General features: G+C 43.0%; 1 protein-coding gene across 1 annotated transcript in view; it reads left to right on the top strand.

The window, feature by feature from the left end:
• Nucleotides 1-8,213: 8,213 nt before the first annotated feature.
• Nucleotides 8,214-22,863, top strand: part of LOC308326282 (sodium channel protein type 4 subunit alpha-like) — a gene marked incomplete at its 5' end in the record, with an annotated part of 46,131 nt that continues 31,481 nt past the window's right edge. The window contains 8 exons of the mRNA XM_080779089.1: nucleotides 8,214-8,480; nucleotides 10,099-10,217; nucleotides 11,747-11,827; nucleotides 14,072-14,200; nucleotides 15,984-16,075; nucleotides 17,545-17,787; nucleotides 18,259-18,322; nucleotides 22,572-22,713. Of these exons, the coding sequence (XP_080635215.1) occupies nucleotides 8,214-8,480; nucleotides 10,099-10,217; nucleotides 11,747-11,827; nucleotides 14,072-14,200; nucleotides 15,984-16,075; nucleotides 17,545-17,787; nucleotides 18,259-18,322; nucleotides 22,572-22,713 (1,137 nt within the window). The remainder of the gene's footprint in view (nucleotides 8,481-10,098; nucleotides 10,218-11,746; nucleotides 11,828-14,071; nucleotides 14,201-15,983; nucleotides 16,076-17,544; nucleotides 17,788-18,258; nucleotides 18,323-22,571; nucleotides 22,714-22,863) is intronic.

The raw sequence follows: 22,863 nt of genomic DNA, 5'->3' as shown, positions 1-22,863 counted from the left end.
TATCTACAGTACTGCACATGAAAAATAAATTGGAAAAACCAGACCGACAAACACTGAGTAAAGAATCAACCAAAGTGAAATGCCTGCTACGTGAATGGAATAAGCTACTTGTCTCAAAAGAAGGCCTACTGATCCGTAAAACTGTGTCCCGTACTCAAGTGGTGCTTCCAGAAAAGTACAAGGATTTAGTTTACCAACAGTTACATGCTGAGATGGGCCATTTGGGTTCAGAGCGGGTTTTGAACTTGGCCAGAGATAGGTTTTATTGGCCCGGAATGCAGAGAGACATTGAGTATTTTGTAACCAAAGTATGTAAGTGCATTAAACAAAAAAAACCTACTGTTCAAAGCAGAGCTCCCATGGGTCACATACCTGCTACCGCACCATTTGAAATGGTATCTATAGATTATCTTCATCTTGAAAAAAGCAGGGGAGGGTATGAGTATATTTTAGTGATCATTGACAATTTCACCAAATTTGCACAGGCATATGCAACCAGAAACAAATCAGGCAAGACGGCTGCAGACAAAATCTTTAATGACTTTTCCCTGAAATTCAATTTTCCCACGAAAATCCACCACGATCAGGGTCGAGAATTTGAGAACCAGCTGTTCAAAAGACTACAGAAATATACAGGAATGACTAATTCAAAAACGACCCCCTACCACCCACAAGGAAATCCTACGGAGAGAATGAATCGCACCTTGTTGTCCATGCTGAGAACCTTGGACGAAGACAAAAAGCCCAACTGGAGTGAGTATCTGAATAAAGTAATCCATGCTTATAACTGCACAACGAGTGAGGCCACAGGTTATTCACCTTTTTACTTACTGTTTGGGAGAAAGCCCCGTTTGCCGATTGACCTAATCTTTGGGCTAAGTGAGGAAGAGGAAGGGAAGTCATATCAAGAATATGCACAGAAATGGCAGCAGCAAATGAAGGAAGCATATGATATTGCATCTAGGACAATCATAAACACTACAGCCAGAGGAAAAAGGTACTATGATCAAAGGAGACAGAGCTCAGTCCTTACAGCAGGAGACAGGGTTCTTGTAAGAAACATGTCTGAGCGGGGAGGACCTGGGAAATTACGCTCCCATTGGGAAGAGCAGATACATGTTGTAGTCTCCAGGAAAGGAGAGGACAGTCCGGTGTATGAAGTGAAACCAGAGCGTGGGCCAGGGAGAAGCAGAATACTCCACCGCAATATGTTAATGTCTTGCAATGCTCTGCCACTGGAGGAATCAGTGCCTGTTTCTGTAAGAAAAGAATCGCAGGTTCAACAGAGAAGCTGTCGCAAACAGTTGGAAACGAGAGAGATATCAGAGGACTCTGAGAGCTCTGAGGAGGAGGAAAGCCATTGGGCAAACAGGCTCAGACACTCTCAGCACAGACAACCTGTTGTCACTCCTGAAACTAGAACACAATTCTCACTCAATCCTGGGGTGGAGGAGTTCACATTCACAATGGAGAATCCGGTGCAGGAGCCTGTGGAAGAGGAAAGTGCAACGGAGACTGTGCAGCTGACAGGGACAGCGGAACTGGAAGACGACAGCAGTAATCAGGGACCAGCTCAGCCTGAAATGCAACGGCTGACAGGGACAGTAGAACTGGAAGGTGACAGCTGTAACCAGGAACCAGCTCAGCCTGAAACACAACAACGGAGATCTCAAAGAGAGCGTCGGCCCAAAGAGACACTGACCTATGACACGTTAGGTCAACCTTCTCACCGTGTTGTAGAACTGCACAACAATCCAGTGTATGTAGATGCACCAAGGCTAGCCAGTGGACAATATGGAGTACCCTGGGCAGTCCCATACTGGTGGGGTCCTCAGATGATACACCCCATATCGGTGCCTGTTGGATATTATTGAAATCTACTTACGGTGTGTGACCGGCAAAGGACTGTCTTACACAGAATATTCTGTATTACATATGCACACACAGCCTACATGGCTTCGGAGACTGTTACATGCACAGTGCAATCAGACATACGGAGGAATATGAGGCTCGCATAGCCTTTCGAACTGATCTCTGCATACAGTTGTATATGGAATAATGAGAACAGTAAAGTGTGGCACTGTGATGTGAATAGAAAGAAAAGAAAAAAAGGAGATGAAAAAAAAAGAAAAGATAACTTGTTACTCACCTGTTATTGCAATGGTTTGAAACTATTTTGAAGCAATGGGAAGGGCTGTGATACTTGCCTAAGTGATGAAAATATTCGACGGTGAAACTGTAATTGAGTATTGTTGTATTGTAGTATATGGACATGGAACTTGAAAGAAAGAAATGACAACAGAATGTATATTGCTTTATTGCTTTAGAATGCACATAGTCACTGACTTAAGATCATTTGGCAGCTCTTATGCAGAGAATGCACATTCATGTTGTGGACAACATTTATTTTGCAGGGGAGAATGTAGTACCTACAAGGATTGTGTTTGACATTACCTGTTTAAGTCACATAGATGTTTACATCCATAGTTTCCACCACCCGCCAATAGGTGGCAGTGTTAGTTCACACTTCACAGTTAGATGCCTTGTGTGGGGTCACACAGAGCGAAAAGAGAGGAAGTTAAGTTTGAACCACGTTCTGATCGGTTCTGAATGTTTTGTACCATGTCTCTCCTGCTGTGAAAATAATAAAACGAAGAATCTTTGATACACAACGATCGTGTGCAAGACTGTATTGATCCGAGTGTAATAGACCCCCAGTTTGACATTAGGCCATACGGTGTACGGACCCCTATTTCTATCTCTGGGTAATCTCTGGGACCCCCAATTTATAACTGCAAAATCTATGTTCATTTATCTCTGAGAGTGTACAAATGGAACCGACCAATAAGGGTGCATTTGGTTCCAAACTATCATTTAGCTGAGGAGGGGACCCGCTGGAACTCCCTCAAGGACCTCTAGGGGGTCCCCGGACCCCACTTTGGGAACCACTGATCTAATACTACAGGCCAACAGCACAGTTAGGCCTGCCTGGCTATCACATGATGCGGATCCATGTGAGGCATTGCAACGGAAGGAGCCGTTCTGTTCCCTTCACATTGCTGCTGCTGGTGAAACAAGAGAGGCGAGAGAACATTATCATGACTTTGTGCAGTAGACTATGTAAGTAATAATAGTATATATGAGTATGGCCCACCATGGCTACAACTAATTGTTACATAATAAATGCACCAAACTATAACAAGTCTACCTGCAAACAGGAGTCGAATGTCACTTTAAGGATTGCATTGCCAAAAATAAATCTTGCGTGTGGATTAGAGAGCATTCTGGCAGTGAGCCAACAACATTACTGTGTTGTTGTTGTTGTGTGTAAAGCTGATCGCTACTCTCTGTATAAAGTGCTACTAGTGGGGATGGGATTACTAAACAAACATGACTTGCTTTGTCAACAAGCACGTCTGGAAGTATAAGCATGTTACTCTGTCGCCATCTGCTGGTTGCTCGATTTTGACAGTCTACTCTAGTCTAGAACAGTGGTTCCCAAACATTTTCATGTCAAGGACGGTGAAGGTCCCCCAAATTGACACGCGGACCCCCCCCCCCCCCTCACAAGAGAAGATAGCAGTGATTTTCAACAATCTTCATTTCAAGGACCTCCAGTTTGACTTGAATCTATCTCTGGGACCCCAATGTATATTGTAAAATCAAAGTTAATTTAACTCTGAGAGTGTACAAATTGAACCAAATGGACCCGTTGGTAAGGGTTAATTTGGCTTGGTTTAAATATCTAATAAGGGTCCATTTGGTTATCAACTCTCCATCATTTAGCTGGGGTCACCTGGAACCCCCTCAAGGACCACAAAACGAGGAGAGTATTATTTACCACTAACCCAAGCGGTTAGGGTTGTGACTGTGAGTGACGACCTCCTTCAATGAAGTGAAGTGAAACAGTAAAGTTTGTAATATTATTTTACAGGCGGCCGCAGTTAACTTCCAAATTCCAACTAGGCTGTGTGTAATCAGCGAAGCTCCGCGCAGTACTATTTTCGTCGCCAGTTCGTTGTATACTTATATAGAATGATAAGGAGACGGGAGAACAGGTAATGGCACTGTGGCTTCACTGTTTAGTGTTTACTCTGAACATAGATTGTAAAGGGAAGTGGGGGTGTGTACCATGTGTACATGCACAGCAGGGCATGACGGGAACACACGGGGACAACACAGGGCTGTCAATATATAACATATCGATTGATTGAATACTTTATTAACAGTTTATCAAATGGCACAACAGTTAATTGTTGTGTGTAAGAGGATATAATATGCTACATTCTTCATCAGATGATGCTCGAGTTGAGTTAATAAATGTGAGTCGTGACAAGTCGTCTATATAGTATACGGTAGTCTTGTAGTGGTTTGCAACCCCTTTCATGGCAAGCTAATTAAGCCAATAACGTCCATTATTTATTCGGCATTTATTTTGAGCCACGGACCACCATGAGATTTAACCTCTCAGAGTCGGACCCAAAACTACCAAACTGTCGTTGGATAAGATTTTGTCCACAATTCCATGCTGTAGGCCTACTGATGGAGAGAAAACAGGCAAAAAGTTGATTCATTAACAATAATATAACTCTTGAGAGCGTAAAATTAAACCAAATGGTTTACATTTACGCACTCAAGACAAGAGTTAAAGATCTAGTAATGGTCCATTTGGTTACCAACTCTCCATCATTTAGCTACAGGGGACAGGGGAACCCCCTCCTCAATGGTGCATGGTCCGCGGACCCCTGGTTGAAAACCACGGGTCTATAGTGAGTGAGCCGCTTTCAATCTCGTGATCAAAGTTCAAATGTAATCCGTGCATCCATCATGTGATGTTACATGTACCTAATCGTGCACACTCGCTCCCTCCCTCCCCCGAGCCTCGGTGATGCTCAGGGGGAAGACCCCTCAAGGGCACATTTGGCACCACATTTGCTCCCCTGCTGCGCAACTGCGCGCCAGCCTGTTTATACGGACGGTGCGAGGCTGCCTTGGAGAACCTTTCTCTTCCATTATGGATCCATGGATGGAAACAAGGATCGATTCGAGGCTATAATGGGATGGATTCGTTTTTTGGCAACAATTAATTAAGTTGCCATCATCACACACGTGGCGTAACTGTGGACTGTCTAAAATTAAGGCAACGGGAATTTAATTAATTTGGACGGACGTCACTGACGGTCAACTCTTACTCAAGTGATAACAACATAGTCGGATTTCTCTCCACAAGAACACTGTCCCCCCCCACCCCCCAACTATTTTGATTGGAGTAGCTATTGGTCGATTATAAATTGGATTTCTTTCCGCCTGAAAAGAAGTCATGGATTTTGCACGGAATATTTGTCTATACTTTCATCTAAATGCCGAAGAACAAAACTCTGGAAGCTGTGCTTTAAATCTCGGAGTTTCACATGTAAGTCCTATCATACAAAACCCATGTAAAGGTTTTAAAAGTTTAATTACATTTTAATATGCCTATATTCTAAGTTTTTGAGGGGTGCTAGCCCCTCCTATATACTGGTTTAATGTTTGTTTTTAGTTCAATGTTTATTTTAAAAACGCCATTGACAATGAAGGGAATTTAATGTTTATTTTGTCACAGTTTGTTTTACATCACCATTACATCACCTAATCATAGCAACATGAGTTAGACTTTAATATATTATTAGTGAAGACCTATTATATGAATATATAGGTTGAAAAGTGGTGAAGTTGTCCTTTAAGAACTACACTGGGTAAACTTAGAAGTGTATATTTGTATGTCTCTAAATGTTATGATGAATTGAAAACGGTGGACCCATCTAGTAAACAAGTGTACTGCTTTATTATGGTGTCCACTCACAGTTTTTGTATTGAGTTGTGCTTGAAATGTAGGCTACTGTAATTCTGCAAACTGTTAATAAATACTTCAATCAATCAAACATTTCATTCTAATATTTAAATCTCTAAAGTCTAAACAAAGCCTATTGTAATGACTGGTGGATTTGAGACTTCCTTTATGAACACTTATATTATTGAGTGGTGCAGCCGCTCCTATACGCACAGCTTTGTGTGTACGTTCGTTTAAGCACAGAATATGTTTGTGGCACATAATGTGATGATTTGATTGGCTGATGCCTGATTACGTTCTCATCATACATCATCATCATCATAATGATCACGAGTGTGATTTAGTTATTATTGCGACCAATCAAAATCCCCATACATGGGGAAAGCCCCCATATGGTGCCCAGGTCTCGTGACATCATCAGCGATGGAGGTCCCTGATGTCATAGTAAATGCGACCTGCAGTCGCAGGTTAACCCCATACATGGAGATCCCTGATGTCATCAAAATTAGTATATGGATATATGTCAGGAACCTGTTCAAGGCCCGCCCCAAATACATTTCAGTCGACTATAGATCAACTGCAATCTTATGATATTTAGTCGACTAAAGCTAAACTAACACTAAATCATTCCAGGTGACTAAAATATGACAAAAACTAAATTAAAACTATTCAAGAGACTGTGACTAAAACTAAAATGAGAATTTGCTGTCAAAACCAACACTGCTAGGGAGGGGACGACAGTTTAGAGTTTTAAGTGCCTTGCTCAGGGACAACACACACACAGATCTGGGCCAGGAGACAAAACCGGTGACCCTCAGGCGGCCTCTCTTCTTTACCCACTAAAAGTCTAATGCGATGGTGATGCTAAAGAGCTAAATTAGTCACCGAGCTCATATGGAGGCGGGTTGTCTTATCATGGCTCTAGTCTCTGTCACTCCAGCAAAGCGCCAGTGCAACGATGCACTCAGCCTGGATATCCACCAGCCTGGATTCATGCCACGGCTTCTTTGGCCAAAGTCCCAGTATAGGCCTACTGTACATGTACATGTACATGTATTCACTCTGCCATTACGGTCAGAGATGCAGGGCTGTATTTTGCGTGTCTTAAAGTACCAGGTCTTATTCCCTAACTTGAGTAAACTAAAGACCTGGAGGCGTGATCAATGCTCTTTGGCCACTCAGAATAGCCAAATGGCATTGATCACGCCTCCAGGTGTGTGTGTGTGTGTGTGTGTGTGTATGTGTGTGTGTGTGTGTGTGTGTGTGTGTGTGTGGGGTCACATATTTAGACCAGCTCAGTGGCCTGGAGCCAGTTGCACCACCTCACCCTATAAGTTCAAACTTAGCCTAGTTATAGATTAAATGGCTATGCATTGTATAGGCATACAGTAATGCATAAGTGTTGCACCACCGTAGTGTGAGGTGGTGCAACTGGCTCATGTTTTTTAGGGCGTCCGGCTGTCCGCTGTACCCTGAGACTGGGAGGTTTATAGCGGGGTTCAATCCTTGGCCGAGTCACAGCAAAGACAATAACCCATTCTGACCGGGCACCCATTTTGGTGTTGGCATCATGTTATGCTTTAGCTATTGAAAAATAGCAGATCTACAAGCTCATATCGCGCCACCGAGTGGCGCGATACGAGCTTGTAGGTCTGCTATTTTTGAAAAATTCGAAGAACGACTGAAATTTTTAGAATCTGATCTCAGGTCAGAATGGGTTAATCAGACCAGTGTGTGTCCCGTGGAAACCTCGTATGAATCTGATCTCAGGTCAGAATGGGATAATAATACTAGCCAGTACTGCCTCCCTGCGTGGCTTTCAGCATCAACAATTAGATTGGGGCTAAATCCCTGCAACACACCAGCTTCATCTCCAGGGGGATTTACTTGTGTCAAGTTGCCTTAACCCATTCTGACCTGAGATCAGATTCATACGAGGTTTCCACTGGGACACACACTGGTCTGATGAACCCATTCTGACCTGAGATCAGATTCTAAAAATGTCAGTCGTTCTTCGAATTTTTCAAAAATAGCAGACCTACAAGCTCGTATCGCGCCACTCGGTGGCGCGATATGAGCTTGTAGATCTGCTATTTTTCAATAGCTAAAGCATAACATGATGCCAACACCAAAATGGGTGCCCGGTCAGAATGGGTTAACTGTGGACACAGGAGATGTGTGGGTCACATGACTTGAATCAGGAAACGCTGCAGGTTTCCAAATTTGCTACGTTTTACTTACTAGCAAAATGTCAGATATCACATATCAACCAACATACCGGTATTGGATGATAGTTTCACTGCTCAACCTCTCTTTTTCTTTCTCTGCAATTCCACACTGCAGCTGTAGGTAAACACTTGGACAGGAGAATCAGGATGAAAAGATGGCAGCCATGTTGTTACCAACGGGTCCCGATGGCTTGCGGCGGTTCACTCGCGAATCCCTGGCTGCCCTCGAGCAGCGGGTTGCGGAGGAGCAGGCCAAGAACGCCAAGGATCACCAGGAGGATCTGGGTGACGTGGAGCACTCTAAACCCAGGGCGGACCTGGAGGCTGGCAAGCAGCTCCCAAGAATCTACGGTGATATCCCCCAGGGACTGGTTGGGGTCCCACTGGAAGACATTGATGCTTTTTACTTCAAGAACAAGAGGGTGAGTGTGTATGTACAGAGAGAGAGAGAGGTGATGTTGCAGTGGTGAAGATATTGGTGTATAGGTCCATATCATACATGCATGTGTACTGCATGACATGTATGTAACCTACAGTATGTTATGGCACAACCATGGTTATGAATATGCAGTATGTGCAAGGACATATTGCTCATGTCTATCTGATTCTGTGCACATTGGTGATGGTGCAGGTGAGGTGATGGTGAGGTGATGGTGAGGTGATGGTGCAGGTAATCTTTATAATCTTCTTTAACCAATTTTAAATCAGATGGTGTTGGCACTGGCATAGATAACCAACAGGGTAAGCTTAGGATAGGTGAGTTATTTCAACTGGGAAATCCTTTTTCAGTGAGAAAGTGTCATGGGAGACGATGAGTTGTGCGATGTACATGTTGCACAACACATATTGTGCGCAGAAGCAGAAATTAGGCATTAGTGGGTTACTGAAATGAGATCAGCAAAGTTTTGATTCGCAGAATGGGTAGATCAGGTTTCCGCGCATTAATGCGGCGCTTATGAAGAGAGAGACAAATGGATGTGGCAGTAATTCTCAGAGCCTCTTTGTTGTGGCATGTGATGCACTGCTGGTTGGGAGGATTATCCAAAGACAAATAAATATTTAAATACCGGTACATGCCACATCTGTTCGGCAAAAGGTTCAGCCTGCTTTGGAGTTGCCCCCATTATCTCGGCTGGCCCTGTTCCTTGGTGTCATCGCACTGTCGTCACTATGTTGACATCCGTGCACTGCTTTCTTGGAGACAACATTGCTTACATTGAAAGTCAACACAGATGGTAGACGGTGTGTAGAGACTCAAGACTGAAGCTTTTTTAATCCTGGTCTCTAAACTGCCTCCCCCTGGCCAGCCGGGACGCCTGATGGAGGGGAAAGGAACTGGTTGGAATAATGTGTTCCTTCCACACGCTACGTCCAACCAGGGAAACTCCCCCCTGTCAGGTGTAAAGGAGCAACTTGGACACTCATGCATGAAGGAAGCATGAGTTCAAGTCCGTTGCTCTCCCCTTGTTCCCCATATATGGGGACTAGGTTGGCGGAGGGTGTGTAGAGCCCAGGATCACATTCGATAATTGACAGGGGTGAAAAATGGGTTACAAAATCGTGGGATAAAAATTATAAGCTTTGATATCACTGCTTCTGTCATAAATGAAAGAGGTGAGCTCAGAGGTGCTTTCATGTGTCAGTGCGGACCCTGCCTTTCATTCAATTATAAACTTTTCACTCAAATTCAAAATCAAAGTGTATTATGAAAGAACACTGTGTGACCTTCCTTTATGGCCTTCATTTAAAAACAAACCACGTAATTGGCTGGAGTCCCCCAGGGCTCTATCTATACTTGATCTGCAAGCTGGTCGAGATAATCTTTTTTTGCCAAATGTTTGGCCCCAGGATATGGATGCGATGGTTCTAGTGATTTAAAAAAAAGGTGCCATAAACAAAGTAGTACTTACTTGCTCATCCCAGTATGGTACAGTATACGTCTCAGTTGCGATACAGTACACAATATTATGATTGTTATTGTTGTTATAAGAGGTAATGTCTTTATTGTCTTATTGACTTCTCTTTCTGTGTGCCCTACAGACGTTCATAGTACTTAACAAAGGGAAGGCCATCTTCCGATTCAGTGCCACGTCCGCACTTTATATATTTGCTCCATTTCACGTCATCAGATTGATCGCCATAAAGGTTCTAGTCCATTCATATCCTTTTCTGGTTGGTTATCATTGCACACATGGTGTCCTACTGCTATAGCATAACATAGTGATGTAATCAGTTGTACGGGGAAGTGGGCCAGCATGATTTTTAGGATGAGATAACATCCTCTGCCACATTCATTATTTGTTGATGGATATATTTACAAAAGCAGGTGTAAGGGTGCAGTCACACCGAAGTCTAAAGGCCTATTCATAGTCTGGATTTTCGGTGGTGAGGTGACCACCGCTCCGGTGGTGAGGTGACTACCGCTCCGGTGGTGAGGTGACCACCGCTCCGGTGGTGAGGTGACCACCGCTCCGGTGGTGAGGTGACCACCGCGCCGTTGGTGAGGTGACCACCGCGCCGGTGGTGAGGTGACCACCGCTCCGGTGGTGAGGTGACCACCGCTCCGGTGGTGAGGTGAGGTGACCACCGCTCCGGTGGTGAGGTGACCACCGTGCCGGTTGAGCGGTGGTGAGTAAAAACAGAGAGAAGGGCTAGAGCGGTGGCGGTGGTTTGCTCTTCACCGCGGCTCGTGACGTCATGTTGTAGTTCGGTGGTCACCTCACCACCGAAAATCCAGACTACTGTATGTATGAGCCTTTATTCTACCTGTGAGGGCGGATTCTGCCAAGGCTTTTCAATGGGAAAGAAGCATTTCTTTTGCAGAAATCCTTCTATTGGGAACATTAAAAGCATTGGCAGAATCCACCCTCATAGGCAAACTCAAAGCTCTGTGTGACCGCCCCCTAATGCAATAGTTTCTCCATGCTGTTTTCTGTGAAACAGCCTGAACAGAATAATGCTGACACAATGAGTTTTTGGTATTTTATATTTTGTTTTCAAATTATAATAGTATTTCAAATAATGCACTGCAGAATATGTGATCCTGAGAATAGTATGTTGGTGGGTTTTCACAACAGTTCACCTTCTTTTCATTTAGAAGTTGACATTTTTGTGTATGCTCAGTATAGTGCAGTAAAGCATAGATTTAATTTAAGTTAATTGAGCAATACAAAAAAAATATTAAAACTACACAACAACAAAAGTAACGCACATTAATACACTACTTGCTTACTTTAGTCACATAAGCCAATTTCTGTTATTTACCTTTTCCATTGGATTTTTCTGTAGTCCTATTTTTTTAAAACAGCTTTGTTATGTTCCGCTGTGGCATCAGAAACCAAATCCCCTGATAGTCATCTTTTAATCTCCAAATTGTCATAAGAGCAAAAGGAGATTTCACTGCACGTGACGGCTGTACTGCAGTCTGCAGCTATTGACACACTTCTAGTTTCATCAGACAAAATGAAATCTGACCTGTCTGAGAGTGGTGCTGTACTGTACTGTACTGTACTGTACTGTAAGGCTTAACTGTTTTATTTTGTACACTCTGCTTTGTTTCTAGAAGACAAATCCATAACACAAAGCATACAGAGACTGCTGTGGCGCAACGGTAGATAAATGACATGATTATGGTTATTGAATTGTTTTCATGACACACTTTTCCTTAACACCTTTTCACATTGTTCAGCCTGTTCATAATGTTCACTATCTTGACCAACTGTTTCTTCATGGCGATGTCTGACCCACCACTATGGACCAAGTACCTGGAGTAAGTGTTAACCTTCCCTTAGTTTCCTACTCACAAACAAGCCTCTAAGGGCCGATTCATACTCCTGTTTCGGCGCTGTAGTGCCGAAATGATTTCGGCTCGTCAGAAAATTTCAGTAGCACCGAAGAGCCGACTTTAGGACGGTACCCGCCCCCCCGAACCTCAAATGACGTCAAATTGTAGGCTCTACAGCGCCGAACCGACTTTTATTCGGCTCTAAAATAGGAGTATGAATCGACCCTAAGGCTTCATCTATCACTTGTTGCACAACAGAGTTGCTCACTTAACACTTTTTAGCAATAATGTTATCAATAAACTGAGTTAGATTAATTTTAATGTTGAGTTTTACCAGGGTTTGTTGCCTTGTCAGTCATGATTGGGGACTCCTTTGACATGTAAGTATATTCGAAGCACGAAATATTGGCTGCACTTGGAATGCTAACGAGGAAGGCATGTGTTATAATGTTTACTGTTTTTCCTCAATCGCTTGGATGCGTTTCCTGAATCTCATTCCCAAAACGTGTCCAAACATTCTCATGTGTGAAATTCCCTATAGGGCTATTCTTTCAACAATACAATGATGGAAGACTACTTAATGAAATACAATAAATGGCCACGCATCTCTTTTTCTATCAATTTCTCTCTCTCTCTCTCTCTCTCTCTCTCTCTCTCCTCACCCCTCGTCTTGAAAAACAGCGGCATTGTTTTGTTTTAATTCCCATTTATAGCATTAATTAAGAGCCAAGTTAGTTAGTGAAAAGTTTGTATTTGTCCATTTGAGCACAAAACAGATTTTCAGTTTTTTTGTAGTAGGCTACCACATCACTTCACTGTTTAGAGAATGATGATGAAATGCATCCAAGAGATTAAGAAAAGCTGTTAAAAAAAAACAAAAAACAAAACAAACATGAATGCCCTCTGAAAGACTGTAATGGAAACTTTAAATGCTTGGAATCATAGGTGGTCTTTGAGCATGCAGCATGCCATCTATACTGAACCAGAATCCGTTTTGCACCTGACTAGTACAAAAAAAGGGTTGTCCCGATCGGATCACGTCATTTTCAAATGATCGGAATCGGATCGGGAGACAAAAAAAACGTGATCGGGACATCCCTATAGTTTCAGTCACATTTTGCTGATCTGTTCTGTATGCTTTCTAAATGAATTGGTTGGCAATTAACATTTTATCAATTGTTTAATTGCTTATTTAATATATTTCTTTATATATTATGCATTTGTTGTTTTTATGTTTTATCATGTATTTCTTGTTTAATTGTATGCTTTGATGTAATTGTTATAACTATTAACCCATTCTGTACGGGAACCCGTTTTGGTGTTGGCATCATGTTATGCTTTAGCTATTGAAAAATAGCAGACCTACAAGCTCGTATCGCGCCACTCGGTATTTTTGAAAATTTCGAAGAACGACTGACATTTTTAGAATCTGATCTCAGGTCAGAATGGGTTAATCAGACCAGTGTGTGTCCCGTGGAAACCTCGTATGAATCTGATCTCAGGTCAGAATGGGTTAAGAGACCCCATATAACAAGAATGGATTCTAAAGCCGAGCTACATACAGTAAACACACAGACATATAAAGGTAGACGCCCTTTCCGCCACGGAAGCATGAGCGTGCGTCACAAGGGCGCATGTTCGGGTCTGATAAGTCCCGGAAAAGATGTGCTATGATTGGCCAGTGATCACTTGAGTGGCCAATCACAGTGTGATGTAGCGTGCCATCCACACCTCCGGCGTACTTCCTCCCCCAGTGTAAATTGTTCCTCCTTTGACATACAGTACATGGCTCCAACGAACTGCAGCGTCCAATGAGGCATCTATTTTTTATTAATATCTATATTAATATCATAAACAGAGGAATCCCCCCCTTGGCCAGCCAGCCAGGGGACATACTAGGCTCTTTGGTCCTCAGTCAGAGCCTGGCCTGGGAGCCACTCTGCTTACACTCACTTCCCTGGCTTTTCCCCCACTAAACCTGATCCGTGTCACGGAAGTTGACAGAACCAATGACTAAGTCCAAGCATCTTAATCCAAGCATCTTAAAGGGGAATGTAGCAGAGTGACCTCTGCCTGAAGACCAGGCAGAGGTCACTCTGTTACATATAGAGGTCACTCTGCTACATACTGTATAGCAGAGATTGTGAGTGACTTATAATGACAAACTGTTTCTGTTCTCTTATGCAATCTGATTAACATTGTTCTTCTCCATGAATATGTTTTCTTCAGAAATACATTCACTGGAATTTACACTTTTGAATCATTGATAAAAATGTTAGCAAGAGGATTCTGTCTGGAACCATACACCTTCTTGAGAGACCCATGGAACTGGCTGGACTTCAGTGTCATTGTCATGGCGTGAGTATAATTTGATCAAATGCATTGTCTATAGTTATTATTCCATTATTTATAACGGCTCAGTCGGTATAGAGCTCTCGCCTTTGGACCACACGTTCATGGGTTCGATCCCGGGCACCGCCAACTTGGCGAATGGGTAGCATGGCTTGGGTGCAGCAGGTCGTGCGGGAAGTACTGGGAGCTGATGGTCGCTGTGGCGCTCCACCTCAGCAATCCATCTCCCAGAGGTCTATAGAACGTCGCAGTCCCGTTCATGACGACGCCAGGCCCAGGAAATGAATCCCAATGCATTTTTCCCATAGACATTTCAAAAGGCATTTATTTAAAGACCTTTTAAGCGTTGTACGAAGCCAACTCTTGTCGTGACAAACCATGACAACACACACAATATTTTGGACCAAACAAATAATTACAAAGAAGAAAAATAACAAAAAATGGTTGTAACCTGCCGTTTTTTCTACTTTCTAATTCTTTGTTTGGCCTGAAAAATTGTGTTTGTTGTCATGATTTGTCACGACAACAGTTGGCTTTGTCTGCGGCGTAACCGTCTTTAAATACAGTAAATACTTTCTGAAAAGTATTTTCCGGGTCTATCGAGGGGGCGTGGGACTGCGACGCTCTATAGCGTATTGTAACGGGGATAAGGGTGTTGACGGCTGATATCGACGATAAGCCACTCCCAACCTTCTTCTTCTTCTTTCTTTCTATATTTTCTATATAATATGCTTGTAAAAAGTTTAAACCTTATACTTGAATGGATAAAATCTCTCCGGGCCAGAACATGGACAGGTCAAGCCTGTAGTGAAACCTCCCATCCCTGCTTCCAATACTCTAGTAACATCCATCATGTGATCACATGGACGGTGTTGATTGGAAGCACCATGACCTAGAAGCCCGTTCTGTAGGTCATAGATCTCTCTGCCGTGATTCAGTGTTCCACATGCAGGTGGCGGATTAGACAGGTGACCTAGTTGTTCTAATCACGCTGATAGAGGGCATCTGCTTTGTTTGAAAACACTGCGTTCACAGTGAGGGAATTTATAGAGGGCATGCGAGTGACATCACCGTACCTGGAAGTTATGCGGGAACGCCCACTGAGTGGCAAAAAACGACTTTCTATGGCCTTGACAGCCCATTCAACCAAACGGAAAAGTCCTGTCTGATTGCATTAAACAATGTTAATCTCACCAACATTGCTAGCTGTACGAAAAGCTTGAATTATCCTCTTTCTATCTGCAGTTATAGAACGTTTTTTGTTTCATAAAAATCCACCATAGAAACGTTATGAGCTACTTCCTGTCAAGAAACAGGTGGTACGCAGGACGGTCCAACGAGCACTTCCAAACTCCAACACTCCATGCTGCTCAATGTTTTGCCACTCAGTCTAGATGAGGGGGGGGAGGGGGGCGTGTCCTGATGTGAAAATCATGCATGTGCATACCGTACTCCCTATTGGGCAGCGCAACCTCATCACATTCTACTGGTAGCCTCTGGGAAGTTGCTGTTTCACCCCCTAGTGGCTCAGCCACTTCATGTGATGTTCAGTGTTCAGATAATGCTGCATTGCTGACAACATATTCAAACAAATGCTGTTTGGTGAAATGGCAATGGTGGACTGCATTTAAATATAGAGGACTTTACCTCTGGAGCCACTGCTGCCTGTGTGCTTGGCCCTTTTTTTGAAGCGTATCTTTGTTGTGTGTGTGTTGTGTGTGTGTGCGCGCACACGCACGCACGCGCGCACACGCACTAATATAATCTTTCTCTGTTTTTTCCCCCCCAGCTATGTCACAGAATTTGTGGATCTTGGAAATGTCTCTGCATTAAGAACTTTCAGAGTCCTACGAGCACTGAAAACTATCTCAGTTATCCCAGGTAAGAAGAGAATGACACAAAAAATGCATCCATTTAACTGCAATGGAGGGTCAGAACTAAGTGCTTATTGTCACGTAGAAAGAAGAACGTTCCTTTTGCGTGTTTATGCTGTGTGTTACTGGTGGCGAGTACAGTAGTCGATACATTAGTCAATGTCTGGGGGACAACTCTAGTGAGTTACGATGTGTAGCCAGAGCATTGTTGATTAAACAAACTGTTGACTCCCATAAGAGGCCTTATAGCTTGTTTCCAACCGAACCTACATTTTGACTTTGTCTTCCCTCATGTCCGAAATGTTGTTTATCGCTTTGTTGGGGAAAATGCTTTGTCAGGTTATTAACCCATTTAGGCCTGACCTCAAAATAAAAAAAATAATCTTCTAAATTATAACATGTTTAAAACACCAAAAGGGTTAAGTTGATCATTCAGTATCTGTAAAATATTCATACTTTATACGGTATCTCTATTTGTGGAAAAAAACGGGATGTTTAAAAACCTCTTAAACGCCACGGGGGTCCGGGAGGGAAAATCTAAAATATCGGAGTTGGAACCTGAGACCTTGACCAGCCCCATTTACCCGCTGAGAGCTGTTCATGAGGTGGACAGCCGTTTGCGGGGGGATTGGGGCTCAAAAGGTTTATTCAAAAGAAATCTCTCAAATGATCATCCGATCAAAAACCAAAGAATCAGGAATCAAGAAAGTACAAGAAGTGAAATCTTGTTGGGACTTGTTTCCGCAAAATGCTAACGTCATAATATTTTAAAGCAAACAAAGAAGTAATAATATTAATACAAATAATAATATACAATGATGATAAAATACTGAATGTAATGTAAAGGAGAGTCTTGTCCTAGACAGGTATAAAAGCTTAATTTTTAGCAGCATTTTGGAGGTATAATGTACACATACACATACAATATCTAATCAATAGCAGCAGCGGTCAATCAAATGTACAGAGGAGTCGGGCATATGAGTCATTTGTCAGATCGATTATCTATTTTTTGTCCCTATGTTTTTATTTTTGTCCATGTCCTCATTTAGTTATTTGACAGCTGCCGGTAAAAAAGAAAAACGTTTTACTAAGACTTGAGGCTGTAAGGCATCTCAGGCGCGTCACATTTCACATCACAAATACTTTGTTTCTAGCCTGATGTTTGTACTTCATAATGCCTTTTCCCCTGCTCAAGCACCTCTCATAAATCTTGTATCTCATAATAACACTCAGAAATCAATTTAATTGCTGTCTGATGTATCTTCTTTATCCAACTGAAGTGTACTGTACTGTAGATTTTAACACATTCCATTCATGTAGTGTTAAGTTCTGGATAAATAATGCTAATGAGAAGAGAAAAATAAAGGCACACTAAAGTGCCGGACACCCGCAAAATGTAATTCCTTCTTCTCTGTCTCATCGATGTATGATGTGTCTTGTTGTCTTCCATGTATCTTTGTCGCCTTCCTCCTCCAGGCCTGAAGACCATTGTGGGCGCACTGATCCAGTCCGTGAAGAAGCTGGCAGACGTGATGATCCTGACGGTCTTCTGTCTCAGCGTCTTCGCCCTCATCGGCCTGCAGCTCTTCATGGGCAACCTGAAGCAGAAGTGCATCCGCAACATCTCTCACTGTGTCAACTCCTCCTTCAACCCAAACGACACGTTCATCTGCAACAACAGAACCTGGGCCTCGACTGCAGACTTCCGCAACAATGAAGGTCAGCCATGTTCTGGTTGTGAAGTGTTTTTTTTGGCTATTACCGAGCGTGCAGGTGCTGTTCTAGAGAGGTAGAACAACTCAATTCCCTACCGCAGTACCTCTGACAGACATACTGGCTTCCTCATTATGTCTGTCAGAAGCCGTTGAGGGTTGATTTCACCCAACACCGTTTTTGCTTTTTGTTTGTGAGTCTTTTCTTGTGTTTGTAGTGTTAAGCTTACTTTTCTGTCATTAGATGTTTTGCATTGTTGTGTTGTGTCTTGTATTTGACAGAAAAATCTAAATACCGGTAAAGAAAAGAGAATCCATGCATACAGTACAGTACATAGGCTGTGGATCTATATGGATGTGTGTTCATAGTTAATCTATCCAGCATCCATGTTTTTTATGCATTATTATTACATGATCAAATGTTGTAAAAACCTGTGGAGTGAGTGTTAACATTAGACCCTAATTCTCTCCTTCTCAGACAATTTTTACAAAGTAGAAGGAGCAAAGGATGCCGTAATATGTGGATTTGCGAGTGATGCAGGGTGAGTGGGCTTTCATTTGCTGCATGTGTTGAATCATGTTCTTTAAGGATAAGTATGTCTGTGTATATCATGTCACTGTATTATGACTTTTAAACCATTTTGACCTGGGAACGATTCTACAAATGTCTTCTAAATTCTGAAATTTGCTATGAGTTTGTATAACTGCTCTTTTTCAATAGCTAAAGTATAAAAGAATGCTTAAAAACCAAAAGGGGTTCCCCTTCAGAATGGGTTAAAGTTGTCAGGGAGTCGTCAGATCGTACTGTACTGTATTTCACACTACAGGAGTCTTTTTTTTTTTAAATCGGCTGTCATTATATCGGCTGTCATCAGCTCCTGTCACACACACACAGCGAGCAAAACCTCTGCGATCAAAGCCTGATCGGCGAGCTCCAAAAATGCTTCCCGACCGCATAATCGGAGTAAATAGGCCTATCGTGCATTGTGTACGAGCCCTTACACAATACAGTGTATAGAATGATTAGTGACTACCGGTATATATAGAGTGACTAGACCCTGTGTGCACCATCTGTATAACCTGGATACAATAGCATGAACATGTGGTTCAGCAAAGAACAAACAAAGCCTGGCACAAATAGGTTTCATAGAACATTGCTTCAATAAATAGCAACAGATGTAGGTTAACTTTCAGGTTAATATTTTTCAGTAGATGTCTTGCATAGCGTCGGGGGAACGCAGTGCAGTCAGAGTGCGTGGGATAGCGTGAGAGAGAGAGAGAGAGAGATGACATGTGGTGTACTGTAGTTAATCACCCTGCCTCTGCCACGACCCTTTCCATGTGGAACATGGCGTGAGTGGCCAGCCAGCTGGACAGAGGGGGTTGATGGGGTCTGTTGATGATTTTTCATTATTTCAAAAGCCCCACCACAATAGAGCACCGAAGTCTGACGTCACTTTCAGTAGAGGGCGCCAGTACACAGGTTCATGTATTCTTTTAGTCGCATTGAAATCCCCATAGGGGTATTTTAGATCGCTTCATATAAGAACTGTGTTTGAAAAATACACCGATCATCTCTGCCTTTCTGTCAGGGGGGTGGCTGTGTGTCGCTTATGATGTCCATTAATATTTGATACAGCCAGTTTCTGGAGAAAATGGAATTAATGTGGCTGCAAAAGCCTTGAAACTACATTGAAGGCAATGTCGCTGCTAATATACGTCACGCCCAGCTGTCAACACATTGCGTTTCTGAGATTCCTCATTGACGTAAGCTCAGCTGGTGGTGACTCGACTCGTACTAACCACGGAACTTTAAATATCAATAAAATAAAAATAAACGTAATTAACATTCAGTTTCTGTTGTGCGACGGGGAGATGCAGCCACCCGCCTACCCGGAAATGTAGTCTCTGGGTTGTTTGACTCATGTTTGACGCTTATTTTGTTATTCTTTGGGTATATCTGTACATTTCCACCTTCAGTCGATGCTTCATATCCATATGAGTGAAAAGGCCGGGGTGAGCGGTTTATTTTTCAAACACAGTTCTTATATGAGGCGATCTAAAATCCCCCCTATGGAGATTACAATGCAAAAAAAAGTACATGAACCTGGGGACTGATGCCCTCTTCTGACAGTGACGTCAGGACTTTAGTGCTCTATACCACGAGGTTTACTGGAGCAGAGATCACTTTGCATGGCTGTTCTGTTATTGTTAAGATGTGATTCTGTGCCACTGTGTTAACCTTTTTCTGAACCCGTCTTTTCGGGTCGTGATGCTGTTTATTCTCTGTTGGTTCCCCTTGAATCCCGTAGCCTTGTTTGTATAGTGTCCAAAAGTATAGGTAGGTCTATAAATACAATAATTACTGCATGTTATTGACCCTGAAAATAGCAGCTCCACAAGTTTTTTCCAACCCGTTCCTCTCCCCTCTAACAGGCGAGAACATGCAGGCTATTTAGTGCAGGATGTCATAGATTCAGCAGAGAGTTATATTTGCTACTTGTGCTGTCAGAGAGCTCAATCGCGATTAGGATTTAATCTTCGTAGAAACATCCTCTTTCATCTTTTTGTTTTCACGCAAAAGAAATGCATCGGAATGCGTTACTATCGTATTCATTTGGATCATGACACCTAAAAACCTAAAAAAAAGTACAGCAGCATTCATTGTGCATCATAGAAGAACGACTATCAGATCCACAAGTGTTCCAGGACTGTTGTGCATGGTTTTTATGTTAGCTGTCTATTGTTTTCCCATGGCACAGGACAGGAGGGTGTACTGTACTGTACTGCAACTGTACACAGGCCTCCAGGGCCTGGTTACTATAGAAACTCAAACTTCTAACATTGGCGTAACAGGCAGCTTGTTTTTAATGGTGCTGTGTCTCATTGCATGACACAAACGTAATCAAGTACTGTACTTGTTTCTCAAACTGCTGTATATACAGTATTCAGTCAGTAAGATGGCACCGTTTCATGTAGGCAGGTTTGGTCATTTAACCCATTCTGACCTGAGATCAGATTCATACGAGGTTTCCAACTGGACACACACTGGTCTGATTTAACCCATTCTGACCTGAGATCAGATTCTAAAAAATGTCAGATCTTTCAAAAATAGCAGACCTACAAGCTCATAGCGCGCCACTCGGTGGCGCGCTATGAGCTTGTAGATCTGCTATTTTTCAATAGCTAAAGCATAACATAGTGCTAACACCAAAATGGGTGCCCGCCCAGAATGGGTTAAAAAAACAATTTTCAATGCAAGAACAATAATGGCTTCTATTTCTATTTCTCTGAGCTTGGAATTCCCATCGATGATGTCATAGCATTATGCAGATGTCTGAACTGTCCATAGCAGAGTGAGACAGAAATGGTGCCATCTAGTAATATTCATTAGTGCATTATATGAAGATAAGGTTGAAAATGGGTCAAGTGGTCTGCCTGCCTGCGGCCTGCCTGTCTGCCTGCCTGCCAGCCAGTCTGGCTGGGTGGCAGACAGGCCGGCTTGATCTGTATAGCTTGATCTATAGCTGTTCCCACAGCAACATACCGTACTTTACAGTACTGTCTGTGCTCCCTGCCCAGCTGTTTCACTGCCATTACTAAATTATTCTGATCTCAGATTGATATGTCAGACCAGCTTGTCCCCATGTTGCCGGGACTGAAATATTTACTGTAATGCAAGTGGGTTGACATTAAAGATCAAATAGGCATAAAGCTGACATTTATTTTTTACTGAAACTTGATATCCATCTGGCCTGGCATAATCCCTTTTGCTTCAATGCGTTTTAGAGCTGCAGCCTGGGATGAATTTTGTCAACTCTTCAGTCTATATAATATAACGGTGATGATACAGAACTGTATCGACTCACTCTGCACTCCCCCCTGTGAGTGTGAACCCAGTCGCCAGGGGATGTAACTAACTAGTGTGGCGTGAGCGACACACGTGTGCTCACGAGCACATGCACATGAAATAACCTCTTTTTTTTTTACAGTTTTTGTATTGACCTGTATTTTCCTTGAACTGTGTGCGTGCGTGTGTGTGTGTGCGTGTGCGTGTGTGTGTGTGTGGTTGTAATGCACGTAACTCGAGAACTGTTTGCCCGACCGACTTCACATTCGACACACGTGTTCCACCCCCCGGCAGGGAGTGCAGTGCCCGGTGTCGAGTTGGTCGGACCCACGGTTCTCCAGAACCACCACAAAAGGCTCAGGTCAACTCTGCCAGTGGGCCTCACCTGTCAGCCTAAATCCCCTCACCTGTGGAATTTCCTGTGTGTGTGTGTGTGTGTGTGTGTGTGTGTGTGTGTGTGTGTGTGTGTGTGTGTGTGTGTGTGTGTGTGTGTGTGTGTGTGTGTGTGTGTGTGTGTGTGTGTGTGTGTGTGTGTGTGTGTGTGTGCGCGCACGCGCAAGATAACTTGAGAACAGATGGGCAGATTTACAGGAAACCTATGGGTAATTTATTATCAATATATGCTGCCCTGACGACATGATTAACTTTTGAGTTGAAAGGTTCAAAAGTCAATGTCAGGTCAAGGTCCGACTGTTAGCAAAAATAACGTGTGACCATTGAACAAGTGGCCAGATTCTCACGAAACTTGGGGTGATGATCAGTATAGGCTGCCTCCAAGAGATCATTATAAACTTGGTGGTGATGATCAGTAATTCAGTATAGGCTGCCTCTAAACGATGATTGTAGAGAACAATATGTTGTTGCAGGCAGCTAGGGTCCGAACCCTGTGATGTTGATGTTGAACATCTCTTTGGTTTTCCTCTTGTTGTCGTGTGTTACAGGAAGTGTCCGGATGGATTCGATTGCCTAAAAGAGGGGAGAAACCCAAACTACGGCTATACCAGTTTCGACAGCTTTGGCTGGGCATTCCTGGGACTCTTTCGCCTCATGACACAAGACTACTGGGAGAAGCTGTTTCACCAGGTGTTGTTTTTAATTCACCTTTTTTAATTGTCACGCTAGACATTTTGCTCTTACTTCAGAATCAGGGGAAGTGAAGTAATAGTAAAATGGAAAGTAGGCATTGCAGCTCGAGCGGCACTGGGCTATATCTACGTCACTATGGGTGCGTAC

Source organism: Protomyctophum bolini, assembly GCF_963924005.1.
Source record: "Protomyctophum bolini genome assembly, chromosome: 12".
Lineage (NCBI taxonomy): Eukaryota > Metazoa > Chordata > Actinopteri > Myctophiformes > Myctophidae > Protomyctophum > Protomyctophum bolini.
Note: the sequence above shows the minus strand (reverse complement) of the source record. Positions and strands in the feature narration are given on the sequence as shown.